The sequence below is a fragment of the Alexandromys fortis genome, unplaced genomic scaffold (genome assembly GCF_014885135.2).
Source record: "Alexandromys fortis isolate MF-2015 unplaced genomic scaffold, M_Fortis_MF-2015_v1.1 scaffold_44, whole genome shotgun sequence".
Lineage (NCBI taxonomy): Eukaryota > Metazoa > Chordata > Mammalia > Rodentia > Cricetidae > Alexandromys > Alexandromys fortis.
Genome location: NW_026067921.1, coordinates 4,611,634 through 4,623,428, shown reverse-complemented (window position 1 = coordinate 4,623,428; position 11,795 = coordinate 4,611,634). Strand labels below are relative to the sequence as shown.

General features: G+C 50.2%; 1 protein-coding gene across 4 annotated transcripts in view; it reads left to right on the top strand.

Annotated features, from left to right (window-relative positions):
* Positions 1–11,795, top strand: part of Xylb (xylulokinase) — a 35,078-nt gene that overhangs the window by 14,353 nt on the left and 8,930 nt on the right. For all 4 annotated transcript variants that reach the window (XM_050141725.1, XM_050141724.1, XM_050141726.1 and 1 more), the window contains 7 exons: positions 912–1,030; positions 5,007–5,088; positions 6,817–6,857; positions 7,397–7,512; positions 7,770–7,885; positions 8,460–8,533; positions 10,598–10,694. In XM_050141725.1, coding sequence (XP_049997682.1) covers positions 912–1,030; positions 5,007–5,088; positions 6,817–6,857; positions 7,397–7,512; positions 7,770–7,885; positions 8,460–8,533; positions 10,598–10,694 — 645 coding nt within the window. The remainder of the gene's footprint in view (positions 1–911; positions 1,031–5,006; positions 5,089–6,816; positions 6,858–7,396; positions 7,513–7,769; positions 7,886–8,459; positions 8,534–10,597; positions 10,695–11,795) is intronic.

The following is an 11,795-nucleotide window of genomic DNA, read 5'->3' as shown; positions in this document are numbered from 1 at the left end:
GGAGGGGGCAATGAGAGAGGGTCCTGCAGGGGCGGAGGGGGCAATGAGAGAGGGGCCTGCAGGGGTGGAGGGGGCAATGAGAGAGGGGCCTGCAGGGATGGAGGGGGCAATGAGAGAGGGGCCTGCAGGGAGGGAGGGAGGGGACAGTGAGAGAGGGGCCTGCAGGGAGGGAGGGAGGGGGCCTCAAAACAGCAGATTATCAGGCTTCTGTATGACAAGTGTTTGCGGAGAGTATTTGGAGGAGGTGTACTTACATGGACCCTGCTGCCTCCTGGCTTTGGGTCCAAGAGGGTCAAAGTGTGTTGCCTTCCTTCTGTGATGAAATCGGTCCAGCCACAGGCTGGAGAGATGGCTCAGAGCTCCCATAGAGGCCCTGGGCTCCGTTCCCAGCACTCATGACAGTTTACAACCATCTGTGACTCCAGTTTCAGGAGCATATGACATTTTTTTATGCCTTCCACTGGCACTGCAAGTGTGTGTGCACAGACATACATGCAGGCAAACATTCATACACAAGTAAATAAATCTTAAAAAGCAAAAACAAAGGAAGCGACCCGGCCATACATTTACACTAGAGAACTAGCTTTCTCTGCCAATTTCACCACCTCCGCCAATGCCCCAGCCTCCAGATGTTTTGTTTTTGTTTGTTTGTTTTTGAGACAGGATTTCTCTGTGTAGCTTTGGAGCCCATCTTTGGAACTCACACTATAAACCAGGCTGGCCTCGAACTCACAAGAGATCTGCCTGCCTCTGTCTCCCAAGTGCTGGGATTAAAGGCGTGCACCACCACTACCACACCACACCACACACACAGACAGACAGACACACACACACACACACACACACACACACACACACAGCTCTCCAGATGTTTTTATTCTTGTTTCTTTCCTTCTTCCTTCCTTGCTTAGGTTCTGGAATGAATTTGTTGCAGATCCAGGAAAAAGTCTGGTCCCAAGCTTGCCTTGGTGCCTGTGCCCCCCGTTTGGAGGAGAAACTCGGCTCACCTGTCCCTTCGTGCTCAGTTGTGGTAAGTCCTCTTTTCAGTGATGGCGCCTGTGGGGTACTGGCACTCTGGTGGAGCCTAGGAGGGTGTGCACATCCATGCACGTCCACACACACACACACACACACACACACACACACACACACACTTTACTTAAACCTAAACTCAACATTTGACATTTGACATTAGTCAGAATATCTGACTATCTGGATTAGGGACTTGTCCACAGCAGAGCTAGATTTCCAAACTCTCGGAAGGATTTTTGGGTCTGCACACCTAGGGGTAAAAGTGCACCATGCTGAGGTTCTGGGCACTGGCATGGAAGAGGGCAGCGGGCAGGCTCTGGAAAACATAAGCGCTAAGGACCTGGTAGACCACAGGCCCTGGCATCACACTGACCGAGATTAAACCCCGGCTTTGCTCAGGCCTGCCTGCTTATGGTTCGTTGTTGGTTTTGCTTTGTTTTGTTTGGAGGCAGGGTCTCTATAGAGGCCTTGATGGCCTGGAACCAGGCTGGCCTAGAGTGCGCAGAGACCCACCTGCCTCTGCCCCCCCAGTGCTGAGGTTGAAGGTGTGTGCCACCGTACCTAGCCCAGCCTGCTTCTGTTTAATCAGTGTTCCCGTTTCCTCATCTGGGAATAATCCTGTCCCTCTTACAAGGCACCTGTGCAAGTGAAATGAGACGTAGTATATTTGGAAGGTGGTTGGACACACTAGTAAGTTTAAGGGCACTTGACCACGAGTATAGTGCCTCCCATTTGGAATGGATATGGACTGAACACCAAGTGTGATCCGGTTGGCCAGCCCTGTTCTTGACTATACAGAGGAGACATGGGAGTAAAGAGGGTCCATGGTGTCTTTTGGTACGCATGACAGACATATGAAGCCAGAACAATAAAAAAGAATCCCATATGGGACAGATGGCTGATAGTGAAGGAAGGAGGAGCCTCGGGTCACGGTCACGGGCCACCAGGAAGATGGGCTGTTGCCACGCTCAGGCATAGCCACTGTTTTCCCGTAAGATTCTCACTGACTTGTTACCATGGGCAGAACCCCAAACCACTGTTCCCCAGGTATTCTGTGAAGCCAGTACGCAGAGCTGAAGGGAGAGAAATCCTGCCCAGAGAAGCCTACAGTGCAAGACGCAAAGGCGTGGATGCCGCAAGCCAAAAAGACAGGAAAGGCATACAGATAACTGACAGCTTCCGTTTGAAACAGCGCAGAAGGCCAGACAGCGGTGCGGACATAAAAAATTACCAAGGCATAAACCAAGGGAGAATTAATTAAAACACAGAGGCCCAGTGTCCTGATAGGATCCCGCTGCTGAAAGACCATGGGAGTTCAGACTGCAGCCAGCAGGAGTTAAAGGAGTTGTGTGGGGTCCCCATGAGGGTGGGCAGGTGGATACCAAGTTACCTCCTGAGCAATGAATGTTACAGCATACATTGTTTTATTTGAGACTGGGGCATTTGTAACATGCCATGTTCATTAAGAATTAGGCTTCCACTGGGCCTTAATCCCAAGGTGGATCCAAGGCCAACCTAGTCTACAGAGCTAGTTCCAAGACAGCCAGGGTTACACAGAGAAACCTGTCTCAAAAAAAAAAAAAAAAAAAAGTAGTATTCAAGCATGGGGTGGTGGCCTAGGCCTTTGATCCTAGCACCAAAGGGTAGAAGCAGGTGGATCCAGACCAGCCTGGTCTACATAGCAAGTGCTAGAACAGCCAGAGCCACACAGGGAGACCCTGTCTCCAAAAACAAACAACTAGAAAGTTAGGCTTCAGTTGTATATAAGATATCATGGCTCACGAGGGGTCAAGCCCCAAGTAAGTGGATGTGGCCTGATTGTTGAAGTGTGGAAATTTTGCTTTTATTTTTTTTATTTTATTTTATTTTATTTTTTTTGTCTGTACACTGAGCCCCTGGAATATTACTGCAATCAGTGGACTTTTGTTTTATCTGAAATGGAGACCAAGTCTTTGTCTAAGGCTTTGCCTAAGGCTTTGCTCTCCCTACACCAAGAATGCATCTAAGGGAGTCTTTTTCAGAGGCGAGTGCTGAAGGAATCGGAAAGAACCAGTTCTGAAGAATGCATTTTTTACTAACAAACCGTGCATCAAAAGTCATGGTGGCTTCATGCAGGCGTCACCCCTGCTGGAGCCATACTTTCTGTATTGGACGTCCCTGACTCATGTGTCCTATGAGTGTGTAGGGCAGCCATCATCAAAAAGGCATGGGAACCAGTGCGGGAGTGACTGCCTCTGGCTTGTACCCAGAGAGACCATCCTCAGGACCAATCAATCCCAGCTTCCAGAGATTCCTCTGTGGCTTCAGCCTCTGTGGCCTTTGGGGTGCCCAGTGGGACAGTGGACTCTTGTTTTCTCTAGTCTCCTAGGTCACTCCTCCAAGGTAACCTGCTTGCAGGCCCATCACTCGCTGGCTTCTGAGGCAACCCAGGTCAAGATATTTCTTTTCCCAGGGGATGGCTTGTGATGGAAACAAACATGGCTGGAACCAAGATGTCTTCCCCTACACTGGGGGAAAATACTTTAAAAACGTGTTTCTTGCCAGGTGGTGATGGTGCACACCTTTAATCCCAGCACTCGGGAGGGAGAGGCAGGCAGATCTCTGTGAGTTTGAGGCCAGTCTGGTCTATGAAGTAAGTTCCAGGACAGCCAGGGCTACACAGAGAAACCCTGTCTCAAAAAAACAAAACAAAACAAAACAAAAAAAATATTGTTTCTTTGAGGCAATCTTATTTTGTAGCCCATGCTGACCTAATGCTGTGTATTCCAGACTGGTCTTGAATTTATGACCATCCTCCTGTCTCAGCTTCCTAGGTGTTGGGAGTATAGGCATTAACCACCATGCCCTGCCTTTTCTAACTTCTTTCTATATAATAATTATCTCTTTGGGAAGAGATGATCTCTGCTCTTGTTTTAAAGGAGTCCCCTACCATAAACTGCTAATTTTTAGTTAATTTTCTTTAGTTTTATTATTATTATTATTATTAATTTTTGAGACAGGACCTCTGGGATCCCAGGCTGGCCCAGAACTTGCTGTGTAGCCCAGGCTGGCCTTAACCTTTTCTGAGTGCTAAGATTACATGTACAGCACCATGTCTGTCTTAAAAATTTTTTTAAAGATTAATTTATTTTGCATGTGAGAGTGGTTGCCTACATGTATGTGCATTCACCATGTGCATGCGGTACCCACAGAGTCAGAAGATTCCCTGGAAATGGAGTTATGAGCGGTTGTGAGTCACCATGGGGTGCTGGGAACTGAACCCAGGTTCTCTGCTGTAGCACTAAGTGCTTTTAACCGCTGAGCCATCTCTCCAGCCCCCTTGCCATGCCTGGTTTTTACAGGGTGCTGGGGTTCAAATCCAGTGTTTTATGCAGGCTAGTTGAGCATTCTGACAGGTGAACTACGCCCTTAATCTACCCCCTTTTTCTTAAGACAGTCTCATGTGGCAGGTTGGCCTTGAGTATGCTATCTAGTTCAGGCCTGCCTTGGATTTCTTTGTAGCCCAGGTTAACCCTGAGGTTATTTTTTTTTTAGAACATTGTTCTATGTACTTGCCTATCTGATTATTCTAGTCTGGTTGCTGGCATAATAAACAAGGAAGCAAGGCATTTGCTGTATCTGTGAGCTTGCTTCCCAATGCTCTGTTACTTTCTTCAACATTGTATCCAGAATTTGGTGTTCATAAAGTAGGTACAAGTTAGAGATTGCTATGTTCTAACTGCCCTCAATCTCAGACTCCCATGATTCTCTGGGTGACCTCAGGCCACCTGTTCTGGGCTCCTTCTGCTGGGTGTGGCTGGGAAGGATGATGGTGCTCCAGGCTCTGCCACAGATGCTCACGGCATCCTCATGGCCTGAGAAGATTCTTCAGCTCCAGTGACCTGGAGCCGGGGGTCTCCTGGGTTGTGGTGAGCATGGCTGTGCTGAGCAGGCTGTGGTTACATCAGCGGAACACAGGTTCTTTTTCTCCCTAGGGAGCCATTTCTTCCTACTATGTCCAGCGCTATGGATTCCCTCCGGCATGCAAAGTGGTGGCCTTCACTGGGGACAACCCAGGTAAATGCCTCAGGAGGATTTGATCTCCAAGTGACTGTTGGTTTGCTGGACTTCCTGCCTTTCTCCATAGATATCTAACTGAGATGGGGTCTCCCTCCGAAAGCCTGGATCTTCCTGTGTAGCCCAGACTGACCTCAGGTCCTCACGGTCCTCCCTCCCTGGGTATGGGGAATACAGATGTGAGCCACCACACCTGGTTCATACCGGACTTTTAAAGAATTACACTCGTCTTCTTGTTCATGTCTCTCTCGTGTGTGTGCAGGTGCACTTGTGTGTGCATGTGCACATGTGTGCGTGTGCATGTATAGACCAGAGGATAATCTCTGCTGTCTGCCATGCCTCATATGCTGCTTACCTTCCTTTTTTTAAGTAGGGTTTCTCACTAACCTGGAGCTCTCAGTTAGATTAGGCCACTTTGTGGTAGAGCCTCGAAGATCTATTAGGTCTCCACCTCTCCAACGCTGGGACCCAACATTGGGGGTATAAGGGCATGCCACCACGCTCAGCCCACAGTCCAGCTTCTTGATGAAGCCTTCTGTGGTGTTCTCTTTCCCTCTGAAATCTGACTCTGTCTCAACCCCAGTCTGGTCTTGACCTATTCCAGCTACCATGTCGGCTTCTCCAGCCCTTCCTTCAGGACACTGTTTTGAGGTCATTAGAGCCATAAACACAGTTTGCTTCTTGTTTCTTCTCCTTCAGGGACTCTCAAGGCCTCTGGTGTAGACAGAGACTGCACTTCTGTTTCCCAGACACCCAGACCTGAAAAATCACACAAAAACTGTATTAATTACAACACTGACCAAGGGCTCAGACATATTCCTTGCTAGCTCTTATATCTAAATTAATGCATTTCTATTCATCTATGTATTGCCAAGAGGCTGTGGCTTACCAGTACGGTTCTGGCATCTTTCTCTTTCGGCAGCTACATGACGTCTGCCAGACTCCAGTTTCTTTCTCCCTGCATTCAGTTTAGTTTTCCCACCTAGTTCAGTTCTGCCCTGCCATAGGCCAAAGCAGCTTCTTTATTAACCAACGGCAATCAAACACATTTACAGCATACAGAGGAGAATCGCGCATTGCTGTGGTCTCTGAAGAAAGACCAGTAGGCCACTCTGAGGAGTATGCTGTGTGCTCTACAGGGAAACCTACTCTTTGCCCTGAGAAAGCTTTGCCTTGTTGTCTTCAGTGCTTGGGCGTGCACACAGCCTTGAAGCCCATCTCTAGACGAGTTCACATGTTTCTGTCCCTGTCCCATTTCTCCTTCACTTGACATTTAGTGGGCACCAGCTCTGTGCCATGTCTTCTTCAGAGGTGGGTGTGTCAGCAATGGGTGCACAGAAAGATTGCTGCTGGGGACCCTGTGTCTGGGGGTGGGGCAGTCACCATGACCTCAGCCCTTCCTTCGTCCTGGTTGAGGACACCTCATAGAGTCAGCCAAACCTTGGGCTTCCCTGTCACGTATGTCTGGTCTGCTTGGTTCTCTGGACTTCTTGGAGAACCGGGTAGGGGTGGGGAGTTTCAATCCCTGAGAAAACAGACTTTTCAACCTAAATCAGGGGCCTTGGCTAGAACAGCTCATCCTTTGACCCCTGTCACCTTTGGAGCTCCTGGAACCCTCAGCTTGCTGAACTGTCGGTTAATGTCTGTGCTGCTGTCTGGGCGGTTATTGCAGTTTGCTCTGTGGATCACGTGACTCCTGCTAACCTGGCATTTCCCTCCCACCCTCAGCATCGCTGGCGGGCATGAGGCTGGAGGAAGGTGACATTGCGGTAAGGCAGCTCCTCACTCCTAGACTTTCTGTCCTAGGGGCCAAGGTGCTTAGCTACGTGTTTGCTACACATCAAAGGGGCTGCTGCCTCTAAGAACATGGTGTCCCACGGTCTAACCTTAGCTAGTCATTGCCCTTCTCTGATGTCAAGCATGGCCCTTGCCTGCTGGGCGTGGTGTGAAAGTGTTGGACGTGGGCTGGGGCGCTATGGACTCCCAGGTACATGGGAAGGTTTATTCTATGGCTTTCTACACCTAGCATGGAAGCCATTTGGGGAACCATTATTTTGATGATTTTGTATTAAGTTCTAGAAAGGTAGTCATGGTGCTCATGAGAACCTGGATCTGGGTTGTAACTTTACCTCATCTGGTATGGGGAGAGTCAAGAAGAAGTGTCTCTGAGGAGGTGGCAGTTGTCACCTGCAGTGTGAGGAATGGAGTGATTGGGTGAAGGGGTGGCAGGATGTGGCATGCATCCCTGGCAGAAAAGGAGCATTGGTAGCCACCGTAGGCACCTCACCCTCCGCTCTGCTCTCCTCAGGTCAGCCTGGGCACCAGCGACACCCTATTTCTCTGGCTCCAAGAGCCCACGCCTGCCCTGGAAGGCCACATCTTCTGCAACCCTGTGGATGTACAACACTACATGGCACTTCTGTGGTAATCCTGGACTCTCTGGGTCGGGGGAGGGAGGTGCAGACAGGTACAACCAAATCCAGATGGTGCAGACAGGTACAACCAAATCCAGATGTTGCGGTCTAGCCTGACCTGAAGACCCACTGCCCGGGACTCTTTCAAACCCCTGGGTCCAGTCTGCACATAAAGTCCAGCGGTAAAATCCTTGCTTAGCACATGGAGAACTTGGGTCCAAGCACCACCACAAGAGCCCAGGACTCATCCTGTGTGTGTTTCTGCAGCTTTAAGAATGGCTCCCTTATGAGAGAGAAGATCAGAGATGAGTCTGCTTCCGGTTCCTGGAACAAGTTCTCTAAAGCCCTGCAGTCCACGGAGATGGGGAACAAGGGCAACTTGGGTAGGCTGGGCCTGTGTACAGGGAATGGAAGACTTAGAGTGCCATGAGTTGGGGGCCTGGAGAGGTTTGGGGGGGTCCTTTCTGCCTACACTACTGTGGGCCCCAGGTTCTGAGGGTGGGGTCATGAGGCTGCTCTTGGCTGTGAAAGGTTAGACTCTAGCTGTATCCACCACCCCATCAAAGCCCCTAGGGAATGAGTTGGCCGCCCCAGGGTCTTCTGTGTCCTGCTGCTTCTCAGTGTGCAGCTTCCTGCTCCATACACAAGGCTGTGTGAGATAGGATGCCGCACCCAGGGTACCTCCTGAGGAAGGAAGGGCCATGTCTCCTGAGCACACCTCGGTTGGGGCTGGGGTTAGTGAGCTGCCAAGGGAAAGGGGTAAGAGTTACCTCAGGACAGCTAAGCCTTCCCAGTCCCCTCTGTTCTAATGGAGAGAAAGGATTGAGGATACCACAGGGCTCCTCGAGGGGACGGAGAGGCCTGAGGTAACTTTTCCTCGTCCTTTGTGAAGTCTTGTGAGAAGTTGTTCTTTGTTCTGGGTTGCTGACAGCTAATCCCTTCCTGGTTCTGTGTCAGGTTTCTATTTCGATGTAATGGAGATCACCCCTGGAATTATGGGACGTCATAGGTTTAACGCAGAAAACATTGAGGTACTTATGTTTTTGGTTTTCTTTTTCTGTGTATATGTTTGTGGTGTGCGTGCATGTTTGCATGTGTGTTGCCGCGTGTGCATGCATGTGGCAGGCAGCCCGAGGTTGACACTGGGAATCTCCCTGAGTTGTTCTTCCACCTGATTCATTGAGACAGGTTCTCTAAATCAGTCCAAGATCATTTAGGGGATTCTCTGTCTTCACCTTCTGAGGCTGGAGCTACAGGCAAGCCACCATGCCCACCTCGCATGTCTGGAGGCTCTACGGTTCCAGACTCAGGTCCTCCTGCTCACACCACAGACCCTCTAAGTGCCGAGGTAGTGCCCCAGCCCCAGACACATATGCTCTGGGTTTCCATTGACTCTGGTGTCCGGCCTCAGAGCATCCTGTTTGTAGGGCTCACTCATCTGCTCACCTACATGTGTGCTCAGGTCTATTCTAGAGGCTGCAGGCTCAGCAGGGGTTGACAGACCCCGTCCCTCCTCCAAGGAGAAATGCAGGGGACCAGAGTACGCTGTGATCTACTGTCTGTTCCCAGACTGGTGTCACTGGGTATCTCCTTGGTGGCCTTACCCTCCGCCTCCCAGTAGCCCTTGGGTCCTGAAGGCAGGAGTTTCTTCCTGGTGGGAAGAGCCTGAGGGGGAGACGGGAACATTCGCTGAGCACCATTGGCTTCCCGGCATCATCCTCTTTCTCTAAGCAACTCTGTAATGAAGGGATGATGAACCCTTTTTACAGAAGGCGGAGCTGAGGCCTCAGTGCCCTCCCAAAGTCACAAGGTCACGGATGGTGGAGGAAGCTCAAACCCAGGCCCTTTTTGTCACAAAAGCCACTTTTCTTTCATTTCCATGGGGCCCCTCCTGGGAGAGTCCCTGTTTGGGATGGATTTTTCTGGTTATTACCATGAGTTGACACCATGTTTTGGAGGTAGGAGCTGGAGGATGCTTGTGAACCCAGTGGCTGTCGGGGAACCTTGGTGAGAGATGTTCTAATGCTGTACTAGTCGGGGGACACGGCTTCGGTGTTGCAGACTACATCTTACACATTCCATAGAATGCTTTGGGTAGGATGTAGAAAGTTTTTGGGGCGTTGGTGCACCCCTTTAATCCCAGCACTTGGGAGGCAGAGGCAGGCGGATCTCTGTTAGTTCAAGGCCAGCCTGGTCTGTAGAGCGAGTTCCCGGACAGCCAGGACTGCGTAGAGTGACCCAGTCTCAAAAAAACCAAATAGACAAAAAGCAGAGGAAATTCATCCTGGTCATCAGGTTGGAGGCTCAAGGAAAAAGTTGGGTTCTTCATTCATTCTCTTGGTCGGTTATGAGTGTTTTTTTTCTATATTTGCTTATTTTGTGTTTGCTTGCGTGGATGTATGCACATCATGTGTGCCTGGTGACTTCAGAAATCAAAAAAGGACACCGGATCCCTGTAACTGGAATTACAGATGTTTGTGAGCTGCCGTGTTGGTACTGGGAACTGAACCCGAGTCCTCTGCAAGAGCAGTGAGAGAGAATGGCAGATTTACTTCTTGATCCGAGGGGCTGGAGGTCAGGCCTCAGCCTGGGGTGACTCCCATCAGAGCTGTCTTGACGCTTCACAGTTGTCATTGTGGATACTCAGGATAAGTTCACGGCTGTCACTCATCAAACATGAACTCCGAATCCTTAGCCCCGACAATCTAATCTGGTCATGTGACCTTGAAAATCAGGTTCCACCATTGTAGCCCTAGGTTAGGAAAGAGGACAAAACAAGAAGATCCACATGCTAGTCGAGGTCTAGGGGAAATGTTTAAGTCAGAAGCTGTGCCCTTGGCTGCCTGAAATCAAGCACCGTGATGTCACGGACACCTCAGAGTGGCACCCAGGTGAGGCGTGCATGTGAGGGCTGTGCCCGTGTGAAGATGTGACAGGTGAAATTGGTGGTTAAAGTAAGATCACTTACACATGTGTGAATGTTCTCTTGTGCATGATGCACACTCATGCACGTGCGTTCACACACACACGAGCACACTTGTACATACACAAGAACGCTCACAGTCCCTCACGCTGTGCCTACTCTCTGTAAACAGGTCTCAGCATTCCCTGGGGATGTGGAGATTCGGGCACTGATCGAAGGACAGTTCATGGCCAAAAGGATCCACGCAGAAGGGCTAGGCTACAGAGTCAGTAAGTGAGCGGCCAGCTGGGTACATTCTGGGGTTGGGGAGGGGCTGAGGTGAAGAGCTGAGGCCAAGAGATCAAGTCGTCACCGAATGCGGTCAGGAGAAGGCGGGTGGCCTCGGCCCTGGGTAGGGTGAGGGAGTGATCCAGGCAAGCGTGAGCAGGTGTGCAGCAGCAGGTCACGTGACCTGCTTCTCTGCTCTGTCACTGCTTACCTGATCTCTTGGTCATACGCTGTAGGCATTAGGAGAGGTCCTCTGGGGCCTCCCAGGTCCTACCAGCAGATACACATCCTGAGCTCTGAACTTGGGGATTTGGACAGTACAGGCAGAAGGGCTGTGTTCTGGGGCTGTGACAGCTTGGACCAGGAAAATTGGTCATGTAGTACCACTGCCAACACTCACAGGGCTGGTTGGAGAGGGCAGAGCCACGGCTTGGGGAAGGGATTCCTAAGAACTTAGCTGCAGAGCAGCGGGTCCCAGGGCTCAGTGATTCCCCACTGCTGATGGAGTTGGGCTATTATAAGGGTCTTACAAAACTGTACAAGCCCACTAATGTCCAGGTGAAACCCAGCATTAGGGAGGCAGAGGCAGGTGGATCTGTGAGTTCAAGGTCAGGCAGGGCTACATAGCCGGATCCTGTCTCAACAAATAAACAATAGCAATAACAAGATTCCCATGAAGCCTCTCTGCTTAGGAGTGCCCGTAGGAGGGTTTCGTGACCAGTTCAGGTTCTGTGTAGAATGTCTTATTGTCTTTGAACCGGCCAAGTAAAAGGATACTATAAAAAGAAGCCTCGGGAAACCTGAAAGACATCTACTTAAACTGAATATACTCCATGCCAGCAATTGTATTCTTATGTAGACACGCACAGCAACATACATGTATGTTCATTATGAAAAGAAAGTGTCTGTGAGAACATTCAGTGTGGCTGGAACATTCAGTGTGGCCCCGAAATGAAAGCAATCTAGTATCTATTGAGAATAGACAGAATGACGGGGTGTGGGGGCGTCTGTCATTCATCCCAGCACTCGAGAGGTGGAGGCAGGCAGGTCTCTGAGTTCTAGACCAGCCAGGCGACACAGAGAGACCCTGTCTCAGCAAAACA